Source organism: Xenopus laevis, chromosome 2L (assembly GCF_017654675.1).
Source record: "Xenopus laevis strain J_2021 chromosome 2L, Xenopus_laevis_v10.1, whole genome shotgun sequence".
NCBI lineage: Eukaryota > Metazoa > Chordata > Amphibia > Anura > Pipidae > Xenopus > Xenopus laevis.
In genome coordinates, this window is record NC_054373.1 from 34,845,706 (window position 1) to 34,858,770 (window position 13,065).

The 13,065-nt window shown below is 40.3% G+C and overlaps 1 protein-coding gene across 1 annotated transcript; it reads left to right on the forward strand.

Moving 5' to 3' along the window:
* The first annotated feature begins 4,653 nt into the window (after positions 1-4,653).
* sebox.L (sebox homeobox L homeolog) lies at positions 4,654-10,952 on the forward strand. Its single transcript, XM_018246137.2, has 3 exons — positions 4,654-4,816; positions 6,937-7,133; positions 9,428-10,952. The coding sequence occupies exons 1-3, from the start codon at positions 4,723-4,725 to the stop codon at positions 9,968-9,970; spliced, it is 834 nt and encodes a 277-aa protein (XP_018101626.1). The 5' UTR covers positions 4,654-4,722; the 3' UTR covers positions 9,971-10,952.
* Positions 10,953-13,065: the final 2,113 nt, after the last annotated feature.

The following is a 13,065-nucleotide window of genomic DNA, read 5'->3' on the forward strand; positions in this document are numbered from 1 at the left end:
AGGGATGAAGGAGCTGGGAGTTGGACATGACAGTGAAGCTGATGGCACTGGTTGCCAGACATGCAGGAGGGTACTGTGGACAGGGCTACTTTATGGTACCAGTGGGCCCAGGGCAGAGATCTAATTATTGGGACCCACAGCCAAGATAGATGAACAGAACTACTCTACAGAAGGTGACTTTGGATATCATAAGGTAGGCTATAAAGAAACAGCCTGAGTTTACTGAATTGATCTGGACAGACAGACATGGGAGTGGATAACCCATAATCACACCACAAGAAAAAAGGCAAGCCCTTATGGAAGTTTCACTCAATCATCTGTGTCAGTGGGTACTGGGAAGGCTGTCCCAGCAAATTCTTCTGTCTGCTCAGTCCAGTAGTGACACTGCAGGTAGGAGCCAGGTAGGATGTGAGGGCTGGATGGCCAAGGAATCAAGACAGGTAAGAAGACAGGAGCTGAAGATTGTGTATGGCATTGTCAACCCTGGCCACACAGAGGTAACAAGCAGTGATAAAGACATGGCAGTTTGTATTTTGTGGGCAGATTGTACTAATATTGGTGATTTGGCCAGTATGGGGCCCCATCAGAGCCATGGGCCACAGGGGTCTCCTTGATGCATGTTTGGCAAGGTAGATAATTAATTTACAAGTGCACAGATCGGAGAAGTGCATCATGTAGGGCAGTGATCCCCAACCAGCAGCTCGTGAGCAACATGTTGCTCTCCAACCCCTTGGATGTTGCTCTCAAGGTCCTCAAAGCAGGTGCTTATTTTTGAATTCCAAGCTTGAAATCAAGTTTTAATTGCATAACAACTAAGTGTAGTGCCAACTTGAGCCTATTGTAGGCTGCCAGTCCACATAGGGCAGGGGTCAGCAACCTTTACTATCAAAAGAGCCATTTTGCCCCTCTCCCACTAAAGAAAAATAGCCTGGAGCCGCAAAACATAACACAGCTTATAAACTTTTTTAACCTTTTTTTAATTTTAACTGTTACAACAACAGAATACAACAAACAGAAGTGCATTGTGTATATGCAGGGTACTTTAAATAAATGCCCTATTAAATGCTAGTGTTCTCATCTGTTTAATGTGACTTCAGTTTCTGAAGCTCCATGTTCATCTTCCCTCTTTTGTCTTGAGTGTGTGACCGCGGTAAGGACCATGATGAATCATCTTGCTGTGGCTCAGTCTTGCCCCTCCTAGGACGTCTATACAACCCTCGCACCTGCTGGCGGCTTCTTGAGTGTGCTTACCTTGACCTGAGAGGCAAAGCCGCAAGACTGAGCCGCAGCAAGCAGGATGAAGAGCCGCATGAGGCTCTAGAGCTGCAGGTTCCCTACCCCTGACATAGGGGCTACCAATCACAGCCCTTATTTGGCACCCCAAGGGACTTTTTCATGCTTGTGCTGCTCCACAAACTCTTTTTACATTTTAACGTGGCTCATGGGTAAAAAAGGTTGGGGACCCCTGATGTAGGGGTTTATCTGTGCACTGGTAATCTAATATCTATCTGATCAGTTGGCATTGCAACTTTACTTCATTATGAATAGAAAATTTGACAGAAAGCAGCAACCTAAGTAACTATGATAATTTTCAGTCCTGCAAAGTTATGGAGGAGACGAGCATATGAGAGTAGAACGAGTTATGCTTCTTGCTCTGTATCATGTGCATCTCAAGTAGTAGCATCAAACCCCCACCCATGCATTCTTGCAGCCATTAGGCAGGATACAACCTATTAATAATATCCACTTACATTCTATTCATACATATTCTATCCAATCTCTATTTATAGTCTGATAGCCTCCACTCTTTAATATTTTAAACCTTAAAGGAGAACTATAGTGAAAACAAAAAATTAAATAGCTTGATTTCACAGAAACAAGTCTGTTTCAAAATCAATAAAAAAGCCTGCCCCATTTCTGAAAGAACCAAATTAAGCTGGCCATACATGGGCTATGTATGTGGGGCCTCCTGGCAGCCTGGCTCATTGTTATGTAGCTGAAAATCAGTGAGACTCCCCTAGACCGACAATCTGATTAGCCAGATAGAGCCTGGTACGTGAATTTGGTGACCTTGCCAAACGCATGGATGCAAAGCTTTATTCTTCACTCAGCAGTCTTTCTCTCTACATGCAGGCTTTGTGTTGGAGTCGGCTCCTTGATGTAAGCTTCCTTTGCCTAAATGATTTATCATAGCTGTCCCTCTAAAAACACTGGCACCAAGATACATGGAAAGAGACAGATTGCTAAAAGGGGGATATTGAGTTGTTTATTACAGATGTTTAATTGATTATATTTAAAAATGGCATTATTGTTGTAGCTTGTATAACATTTTTGTTTTCATGTTAGCTTCCCTGTAATAGCTTCTCTTTTACTTTTTTTTTTTTTTTTTAACTTGGAAGAGATGTGTGAATGTGTACTTGCATCAAATCTGGACAATGCTTTTCCATGTTCCCAAACAGCAGCGGCTGTTGACTCAGGAGATGAAAGTTTCACTGCTGAAAAGGGCAAGATATTCTTTAAAAGTGAAAATGCTAAGTGTCTGCCATAGGAAATTGATAGGATTGAACAGTAGGTGGTGCTAGCGCATATTTAATGGTTACTAATGATGTTCTACATAACAGTATAGAACCACAAGAGTAAGTGACCCTCTGCCAAGAGGGGGACAGAAATTATAAACAATACGTGGCACATACACACACATACATTCCCCTTGATTAAGGACTTAAACTGAAACATTGGGGTTTACTCATTTCATTTGTGTCTGCTTTGATCTTTTTACACATTTGTGCATAGAGGGTATGTAGTGGTATGTCTACTGGAACATCCTAATTTTGTTGTTTTTGTTTATTATTATATATGATGTCACGTTCCTCAATATAAAGATATTTCTGCAAACATACCTAATGGACCTGGTTTATGCTTGTCTGAGCCAACTGGGCCAACCCTAGGCCAACCCGGCCAACAACCTAGCTCTACGTGAGTGCATGCATGCACATGTGTTGACAGTGGGGGTTGGGGATGAATAGATGCGGGAGCAGGATCATCAGAGGCAGTAAGTGACCAGTACTGGAGGGATGCAAGGGCCTGGACTAGGGCAGGCAAGAGTTATGTGAATAGTGCCCCACCAGCGTTGCACCCTAGGCACATGCCTCTTCTACCTTCCCCTAGTTCCAGCCCTAACTGACATGCGGAGTGTGTCTGTCAGTCAGGGTCAGACCCAATTCCCATGGCTGCTTGACTGACAGACTCACCGTCGGTGTGTGTGAGCCCCTGATGTGGCAGCTCCAAAGGGCCTGGACACTCCCCAGTCCAACACTGTTGTCAGTGCATGCTAAAGATTGAGTAGAAGGCAGTGAAATGCTGTTTTTACACCATGGGAGAACATTGAGTAGAATGCAGTGAAAAGCTGTTTTTACACCATGGGAGAACATTTGCGGCACTAGCTCTAAGGCCAGTGCCAGATGTAGTGGACTTTGACCTGCAGAGAAATGCAGACCAACTTCACTGCTGCTTGATGTGCCTGCACCCAGATACATACATCAGATTTTGGTGCTGGAGTGCAAATTTTCTCTTTCTGCCAGGCTGAGATTATATTTGGGTGCAGGCACATCAAGCATCAGAGGAGCGGAGAAACGCAGGTTGAGGTCTGCTACTGTCTGGGGCTGTTTCAAAGAAATTGAAGATAACTGCACACCCTACGTTCCCAAATCTCTCCTCTTGATGCTCAGTGATAAGTCACTTTATACTATTGGGTTGATTATATGTTAATTTGTTTTTGGAGAGAGTATTTAAATGTTTTCTGCACCACGCATGCACTATGCTTGACAAAGGAGAGTGTCCCTGAAACGCTGCACCATGCATTAAATAAAATTGCAAGGGCTTGCCCTGCTAAACGGCACGCATATCTTGTGTACCGGTGATACTGCTACACGTACTGGCTTAAGATGGCCATAGACGCAAAAATACCATCATACGAAGGTACGGACTATTTTTGGACCGTGTGTGGAGTGTCCCGACATTTTTCCTACCATGGCGATTGTCAGGTGGTTAAAACATTTATATCAGCTAATGATAATTTCTCTGCATGTATTGCTGAATATATCAATCGGAAACTGTCACTACTATTTATCGATCATAACTTTTGCACAATTGCTGTCTGTCACTCCATGGCCCGAACATCATGTGATTTGTTCTCTTTACTACTTTATATTAATCTGAACGGTTAGTTGCAGGTCAGGGGATTAGCATGGACTAGTGTTTGTTGGCATGGGCTAATAATCTGCACATCTATGGCCATTTAACAGGTTACACAAATGTTTATAGATGTTGTAATAGATTATTACGGTAGGTAGATAATATCTATCAGGAGTAATCCCTTTCCTGACCTTTTTCTGCCATACACATAAAGTCGCATTGCCGCTCAGCCTCTCTTCCTGTGCAAGTCCTAAGGTGAGACAAAGGCTTTTTACCAATGTGGATTGTAAATAAAAGTGATGCATGGGGGGAAAGGTGTAGGTGTCAGACACTCTATTGGCAGAAGGTCTATTCTGATCAAAGGGGAAACAAACTACTAAGCACTTCAAACAGCTGGAGTTTAGGAGGTGGAGCTAGAGACCCCCATAGTCTAAGCTGAAACGTAGACCAACTGTATAAAAGGCTTAGGCAGAGCGATTCAGACAGCATAAGATATACTCATCCTGGATACTAACACACACTGCTCCTATGGAAAGTATTTTCACATCAGAATATCTCCTTTCCAGAGAACTGGAAGCACCAATGCAAGACTGGACCAGCTACCAGAATGCACTGCATGCAGGTACAGAGACAAAACAGGGGGAATGGGAGGAAGTTATTATAATACTTAAGATTGCTTTACAAGCAAATCCTATTTTAGGATTCCCAACCAGCTGATGTTATACTGATAGGCTCCCTGAGGATGCTGGGGTGTGTAGTTAATCTGGAGATTAAACAAGTAACATATCATAGAAAGACAAAAAATGGATTTATAAAACTGTAGTATATAACATCAAAACAGATAAACTTTAGCAACATCACAGCTTTTATCTAGAAACCCATCAAGAATACTCCAAAACATAAAAAATGGAAACTCCATTTCCAATAACCTCCTGCCTTTTTCTCTATAATAAGACTGTGCTTTGTAAACTAGCATCTATCAACACTGACTGCAGAATAACCCTATTCTTTCATGTTTCGGCATTCGGGATAATAGATCTGACCTGTGCTGTACATAATAATCTATAAGCTCATGACATGCTTCCACATACATGCAATTCATTCCTATATTTCTGATAGCTGAAAAGGCAAGCTAAGTATTATTTCAAAATGTATTTTTATTTATTATTATTTTCTCGACAGCCTTCTATAACGTACAGCAAGCACTGTTTTTAAAGAAGGTCATGGTAGACTTGTTGTTAATTATGACACAGATGCCATTCTAAGACAATTTCCCATTGGTCTTTTTTCTATTTGTTTAAATATAATTACCTTTTTATTCTGCCTATTTCTGACTTGAAAATGAAAATGGTGCCTTAATCTCAGTTTCAATAGTATCCAGCAACCAGAAAACATTCTGTAATATGACAATATTTTCAGCCAATGTTATTTCATACCTTTCTGTTCAGACTCTCTCAAATTTCACCTTCCAGTCTGCAATTTAGACCACTGTATGGTTGCTAAGATTAGAAGGGTCATAGCAACCAGATCTATTTTAATTCCAACCTTGAGAGCTGAAAATTAATATATCAAAAACCACAAAAAAGACCAACTGCTGCTTGCCTTGCAGTGAATCTTAACTTGTGGACCTCCATCCTGTTTAGGGTGGGACACCATGACTCCCTTTAATAAATTGAAATATCCTGCTACGATATTAATTAAAATAAGCAATATATATGATTTTAGTTGAATCCCTGGCTTTATTTGGGTTCCTTGATTAAAAAAAGGTTTAGAAATCCTGTCTTAAGGGGTATAAAAATGAGGTATAAAAATGATCCTGCTAGGAAGCTAATGGACACTGTTTGAGGGGCCATACATAGCATGGCTGCCATTCTATTGCTCTGATCATTTGAGCAGACAACAGAGAGATTGGAACAGGAGGAAGTTGGCAATATGCAGTAGGCTGGCAGGTACGATACATCAGGAAATACGATTTTTCAGAATGCCAGATACCCAAAGCAACTGCCATACATTGTTGTGTACAATAGTATTATGTGCAGCTTTACAAAAACCATTACATGCATTATACTGAAAGCTCACGCATTCCCTTTAAATTAGCTTCTTACCAAATGGAAGACATTATTAATCCCTTATCTGTAGCCAAAGCTGGCAAATATTCCTTTGGGAAAAAAAACAAGTTAAAAAAACATGGTGTTCTTCCCTGGGAATTCCCAAAACTCCTGTAAAATAAAAGTAGTTATAGTAGGGGGGCAGGGAGAATGGTACTCAATTAATATACGATATTGGTTGCCCAGAGAAATTTAATAAGGTATGGGGCCTGTGGACAGATGATGACCCGGACATAGATCCACCTGTGCATTTTTAAATAACTAGGAATAATTAGACTGGGGCTCTCCCTAGATTTCATATAATAACAGACACTGCACAAGTTACATGGTCCATTATGGCAGAATTGGGTTTTGTAGGATTAGATACTGTGGAAAATCAAAAAAAGACACCAATTTGGATTGCTTAGATGTTATGTTTAATAAAATTTGACAATCCTGTTTGACATGAAGCAATGTAAATTGTAACAGCAATGTTATTTTGATGACTGCTTGTACAATAAAAGAATTGTTAAAAAATATATTTATATATAGGATATTGGGAACTTTCAGAATAGTTGTATAAGTCAAACACTTTGAATGAATAATGCTTTTTGCAGCAGGCGACAATACAGAAATTTGCTGTGTTCCTCTATAGGTATTCTGGCTAAATCTGAGGGAGCCGGGCCAAAGCTGAATGGCAGTCCTTCGGGGCAAAGGAAGCGCAAAAGGACCTTGTACAGCAAATGGCAACAGCTGGAACTGGAGAGTGTGTTTTCTATGGTTCCTTATCCAGATATTAGCACAAGGGAACAACTGGCCAAAATTATTCGGCTGCCAGAGTCTAAGGTGCAGGTAAGCGCTAGGCCAATGCAATGAATTGCCGAGTGAAACATGAACAGGATAATAGGATAAGTAATAATATTACCCTTATACCACAACCATATTTGTTGTGTAACAAAACATAAAAACCACAGCAGAGATCAAGAAAGATATTTATGGGTTTATGTATCAAAGGTCGAATTTTAAAAAAAGGTGGATTTTTAAAAACTCAAATAAATTAGATTTTATTCACAATTCGAATGGTATGTTATTTATGAAAAAAATTGAACGCCAAAAATTAAATCAAATAGTGCCGACTCGAAAACTCAAATCAAATTCGAATCGAGTTTTCCTCCGGAAAAAAATCACAACTTGATTTTTTTTCTCCCATTGGAGTCTATGGGGTGTCATTTTTGAAGCAAAACTTGGCAAAAATTTGGCTCATCACCACTGTTAACATTTTCAAATAGTTCAAGGGACCTCTGCCATTGACTTTTACATGTAAAATAAAACCAGTACCACTCTGATAAAAGTGAAAAATGAATCCGTGGTTTACTTAGCCCATATGCATACAAATTAAGGGCAACGTTTCGAGCTCCACTGAGCCCTTTGTCAAGCCTGAGCTTGGAGCTTGAAACGTTGCCCTTAATTTGTATGCATATGGGCTAAATAAACCACGGATTCATTTTTCACTTTTATCAGAGTGCTACTGGTTTTATTTGACATGGATTGCATGACCTGAAGGGCAGGCAAAGGTCATCCAGTTTGAGCACCTGACAACCGGTGTTTAATTAAAGGGCATGTAAAGGCAAAAAAAATAAAATCCCATTTTTACTTTCTTTAATGAAAAAGAAACCTATCAAATTTACCATTCGAACCTTAGTAAATCTGCCCCTTACTGAGGTGCAAAATGCTGGAGTTACCCAGTAATGCAATGGATGTGAAATTAATATGTCCGTTCAATAGAAGTATTATCAGTTCACTTTAAAGAGAACGTTTTGTCCAGGTGAAATTGAAGATACGAGTTTGTGTAATGCATAAACAACTACAGGCTCACTACAGGGATCCGTTATCCGCAAACCTGTTGTCCTGAAAGCTCTGAATTAGGCCGTCTCCAGTAGACTCCAAATAATCCAAATTTAAAAAAAATGATTTCCTTTTTCTCTGTAATAATAAAACAGTACCTTGTACTTGATGCAAACGGAGATATAATTAATCCTTAATGGAAGCAAAACCAGCCTATTGGATTTATTTAACATTTACATGATTTTATATTAGACTGTTAGCCGGAAAACCCCAGGTCCTGAGCATTCTGGATAACAGGTTCCATACCTGTAAGTGTTTTGCATAGAACACTGTTTAAAATGTTTATATGAAGCCTATGATTAAGTGTCCTAGTGACACAAAACGCGTCAGGCGAGAGATGACTATATAAATAAAGCTTTCGATTTTTATCTACTATTTTTTTGGTCTGATCAATATGTGAGTTTACCAGTGTGCCCTGCACCAACATTTATGCTTTGTAAAATGTTTATATGGCCATGGAACTCTTCAGTGACTAATTATATCCTTATATTGTATAATAGGGGGTACTTTATTTAGTAAGTATCCAGGAGTTCCATATAAAAAAACGAGACAGAAGGCAGAGTGTTTTTGTACAGGTCATGGAACTCAGAGGTGACTTCTAATATCCTCATATTTTGCAACTGGGGGTACTTTATTTATTATAATACACAAGTTTCAGTGAGTCATGTGACAGAAATGACATCACTAAGCTCTGCTTGTGACGGAAATGACATCACTAAGCTCTGCTTGTGACAGAAATGACATCACTAAGCTCTGCTTAGGAAATTATATGTTACCGAGGAGTTTCATGACCATATAAAAACGTAAGGCCGAAGGTCGAGTGTTTTTATACAGGTCATGAAACTCTGAGGTAACTTCTAATATCCTCATATTTTACAACTGGGGGTACTTTATTTATTATAATACACAAGTTGCAATGAGTCATGTGACAGAAGTGACATCAGAACTCACCGTTTATAACTGATGACATCAGAACTCACCATTTATAAGGATATCATTTACAAGATATTCATGGCTCTTGTGTATTATAAGGAAATACTTTACAGGATATTCATGGCTCTTGTGTATTATAATGAAATATAGCAAAGTTAAATCTCTTGCATGGTACATGGCATTCTGTATCTGCATGATGCCAACCAATCAGAAAGGCAGGCCTGTACCTATGGGAAATTGTGTTTGCTTGAATAGAATATCAATGAATCTTGTTTGAGGTTACAAACTCTATTTTTCTATCTTTTTAGGTTTGGTTTCAAAATCGCAGAGCTCGGAAAAACAAAAGTGGGAAACTTGACAGATCCCTTTACAGGAGAGGGTCTTCAGTAAGGCATAGTCATCTGTCCTTGCACTCTCAGTCCCCTCCACTGAATTACAGCCAGAGAGATCCTCTCATTACAATGCAGTGTCCCTTAAACAAACCTGTGCAGCAGGGATCAGAGGGCCACATACCCATTTCCATGAAACAGCCACTGTTTAATCAGCACCCCGAGTTGTCCCCTCCTCACTCACAGCAGTATACCGGAATGGAGGAGAAGGAGCAGCACACACACGGGCAGAGAGTATTTCATTGGGAGAACATGGCTGAGAACAGTAACAGCTCTGGTTATGAGCCTATGTTGTACAACATGCCTTTTGTGGAGCTGGAGAAATATATGAGTTGCTCTCCAATGTCATACTTGGAGATGTTTCCTCAAGCCATGAATGAAAGCGGATCACCAACCACGCTGGGATGCATTTCTGATCTCATATACAATGCGGCCATACTAACCAATGTAAATGACTTCTAGGCAGGAGCTGAAAGCATTACATCACAATTACTGAACTATTTTATGTGCACTGGAACTTTCTAAACAAAATCTTAATCCACGTAGGGATACATAATTTCATCTTCCAAAACGTCTTAATTATTTTTAAAGTCTCAATTCATTTCTCAAACTGCGTGACATGAAAAATAAGCTTAGTATGTACAAGCCCTTCCTTTGCCCCAGTTGCTCCCTGTGTCTCGCGTTTATAGATAAGGAGGAGTTTGGGTGGGGGTTAAGAGGGAGAAATAACTGGATGAAAACCCCTCTTCTCCTCCCATAATTGCGCAGGACAGTAACATAAATTTGTTCCACTGCAGAAATACTTGATTTGTTTTAATAACAGGCAGAACACACCACAAGTCATGTGTTGAACACAGATGTATATTGACATCTGGAAGTGATCTAAAGAGTTAAAGAGACAGTGATGCTAAAGTACAGTAGATTTCTCATTTATTCAAAAATGTATATAAGGATTCACATGTGGGTGGTCAGTTAGTATTTCATGCTGTGAGCTTGGTTATATTTTTGGAGCTTATTCCTTTATTTTTTTCCAGTCTAGAATAAATATTCATTCTAATAACATTAGACAGCAATTCCACTTGTGTTAGGTACCACACCCACTTAACTAGATATGAAACAGCCATCCTGATGACAATCCCTAGTGAACTGAAACACATAGGTGCAAATTTACTAACCTCTGAAAATTCGCAAGTGACGGCTTCAATCACAGTGCAACACTTCACCAGGCGTAGATTCGCCAGGACAACGCTAATTCACTAATATCCGAAGTCCAGGGCGCCAAACGCTGGCGAAGTTGCGGTAGCATTACTGTGCCAATCGAAGTGAAGTTGCGCTAGCATTGGCTAATTTACATATGGCGGGAAGTTAAAGTTCAATGGACGTATATGTTGCAGCAAATACATTGCATTACACAAGCCTGGGAAACCTTAAAGGGAAACGCATCAGTTAATAGTGCTACTCCAGCAGAATTACCACTGAAATCCATTTCTCAAAAGAGGAAACAGATTTTTTTATATTCAATTTTGAAATCTGACATGGGGCTAGACATTTTGTCAATTTCCCAGCTGCCCCTGGTCATGTGACTTGTGCCTACACTTTAGGAGAGAAATGCTTTCTGGCAGGCTGCTGTTTTTCCTTCTCAATGTAACTGAATGTGTCTCAGTGAGACATGGGTTTTTACTATTGAATGTTGTTCTTAGATCTACCAGGCAGTTGTTATCTTGTGTTAGGGAACTGTTATCTGGTTACCTTCCCATTGTTCTTTTGTTTAGCTGCTGGGGGGGAAGGGAGGGGTGATATCACTCCAACTTGCAGTACAGCAGTAAAGAGTGATTGAAGTTTATCAGAGCACAAGTCACATGACTTGGGGCAGCTGGGAAATTGACAATATGTCTAGCCCCATGTCAGATTTCAACATTGAATATAAAAAAATCTGTTTGCTCTTTTGAGAAATGGATTTCAGTGCAGAATTCTGCTGGAGCAGCACTATTAACTGATTCATTTTGAAAAAATATTTTTTTCCCATGACAGTATCCCTTTAATAAAATAAAGTTATTATATTGCCCTACACATGAGCCCAGTGTATAGTTTATGTGCCATATGTTAGGAAAAGTAAGGGGGAAGCCAGTTACCCCCAAAAAAATGTTATGCTATTTTTCAGCCTATAACCCTGAAATAGGAAAAGACGCTAGTGTTTTTTGGGACAGAAACATTTTCAACTTTTTTTTTTAGGAATGCCTAATCTATAAGATACTTTGTCTGGTCTGAGATGGAGAAGGCAAGCTAGGCGCAAGAGGTAATGTTCAGTAAAATCCGCATCTTAGTGAATTTGCGTAGTTATGTCCATTCGCCAGAGCGCAAATGTGCCAGGCATTAAGGAGTGAAGTACCGCTAGAGTCTATCTCCTTCGCTAGCGAAGTTACGCCGGCGACCATAGGTAAAACTGTGAAGTACCGAAATGACGTCACACTGGCGAATTTTCGCCCGCGTTAGTCACTTTGCCCTTTAATAAATTTGCCCCATAGATGTAGTAGGGATGCACCAAATACAGGATTCAGCCTTTTTCAAGCAGGATTCGGCCAAATTCAAGTGCCTGGCCGAACCAAATCTAAAAAGGGGTTGTTCGCCTTTTAATTAACTTTTAGTTTGACACAGACTGATATTCTAAGGCAATTGTTTTTTATTTTTTATTGTGTTTTTTTTCACTATTTAACCTTTTATTCAGCAGCTCTCCAGTTTGCAATATCAGTAACCTGGTTGCTCGGTCCCAAGTTACCCTAGCAAACATGCACTGATTTGAATGAGACTTGAATATGAATAGAAAGGGGTCAGAATTGAAAGATCAGTAATAAAAAGTAGCAATAACAATACATTTGTAGTCCTAGTGAGCATTTATTTTTAGATGGGGTCAGTGACCCTCATTTGAAAGCTATAAAAAAAAATGAAGGCAAATTGAAAAGTTTTTTAAAATTAGCCACTCTATGGGTAGAACTAGATTTAGGTCCGATCCGAAGTCACACGACGTAAGGCAGGTGTCAAGTCGGATGCGACGAAGATAAGGTTAGTTGTAGGAATGTAGGATGTAGACACTTGTGTGTCTTGTCGGATGCACGCTGTGACTTCATCCAACATTTCTATTTCTCATCTTAATTCCGGAGCATCTGACAGCACAGTGGCGGAACTACCGGGGGAGCAGGGGGGTGCGAGCGGGCCGGGGCCCGCACCCCTCAGGGCCCCCCGGCAGTCCGTTCGCCACTGAAAATGCGGCCAAATGCGGCCGTACGGAGGGGGGCGGGGCTCGGCTGCGCGTCACGCACCAGGGCCCACCCCCCTTTAGGATCGCTACTGCAACCGTTGGTTCGGACCTAAATCGCCCATGTAGTTCTACCTTAAAACATACTAAATGGTAACTTAAATGTGAACAACCCCTTTAAATTCGTGTGACTTTTCATCCCACAAACAAGGAAGTAAAAAATTTTAACCCCACTGTTCCCTTTTGCCTTTTCCAACTATATATAAATTAGGGTTCAGATTCGGTTCAGTATTCAGCCCAAAAT

Bases quoted from the DNA above. Each gene is read 5' to 3' on its own strand.
- sebox.L (XM_018246137.2), top strand. From the start codon at position 4,723: ATGGAAAGTATTTTCACATCAGAATATCTCCTTTCCAGAGAACTGGAA. The intron at 4,817-6,936 runs GTACAGAGACAA...GTTCCTCTATAG, and splicing joins CCAGAATGCACTGCATGCAG to GTATTCTGGCTAAATCTGAG. The intron at 7,134-9,427 runs GTAAGCGCTAGG...CTATCTTTTTAG, and splicing joins TGCCAGAGTCTAAGGTGCAG to GTTTGGTTTCAAAATCGCAG.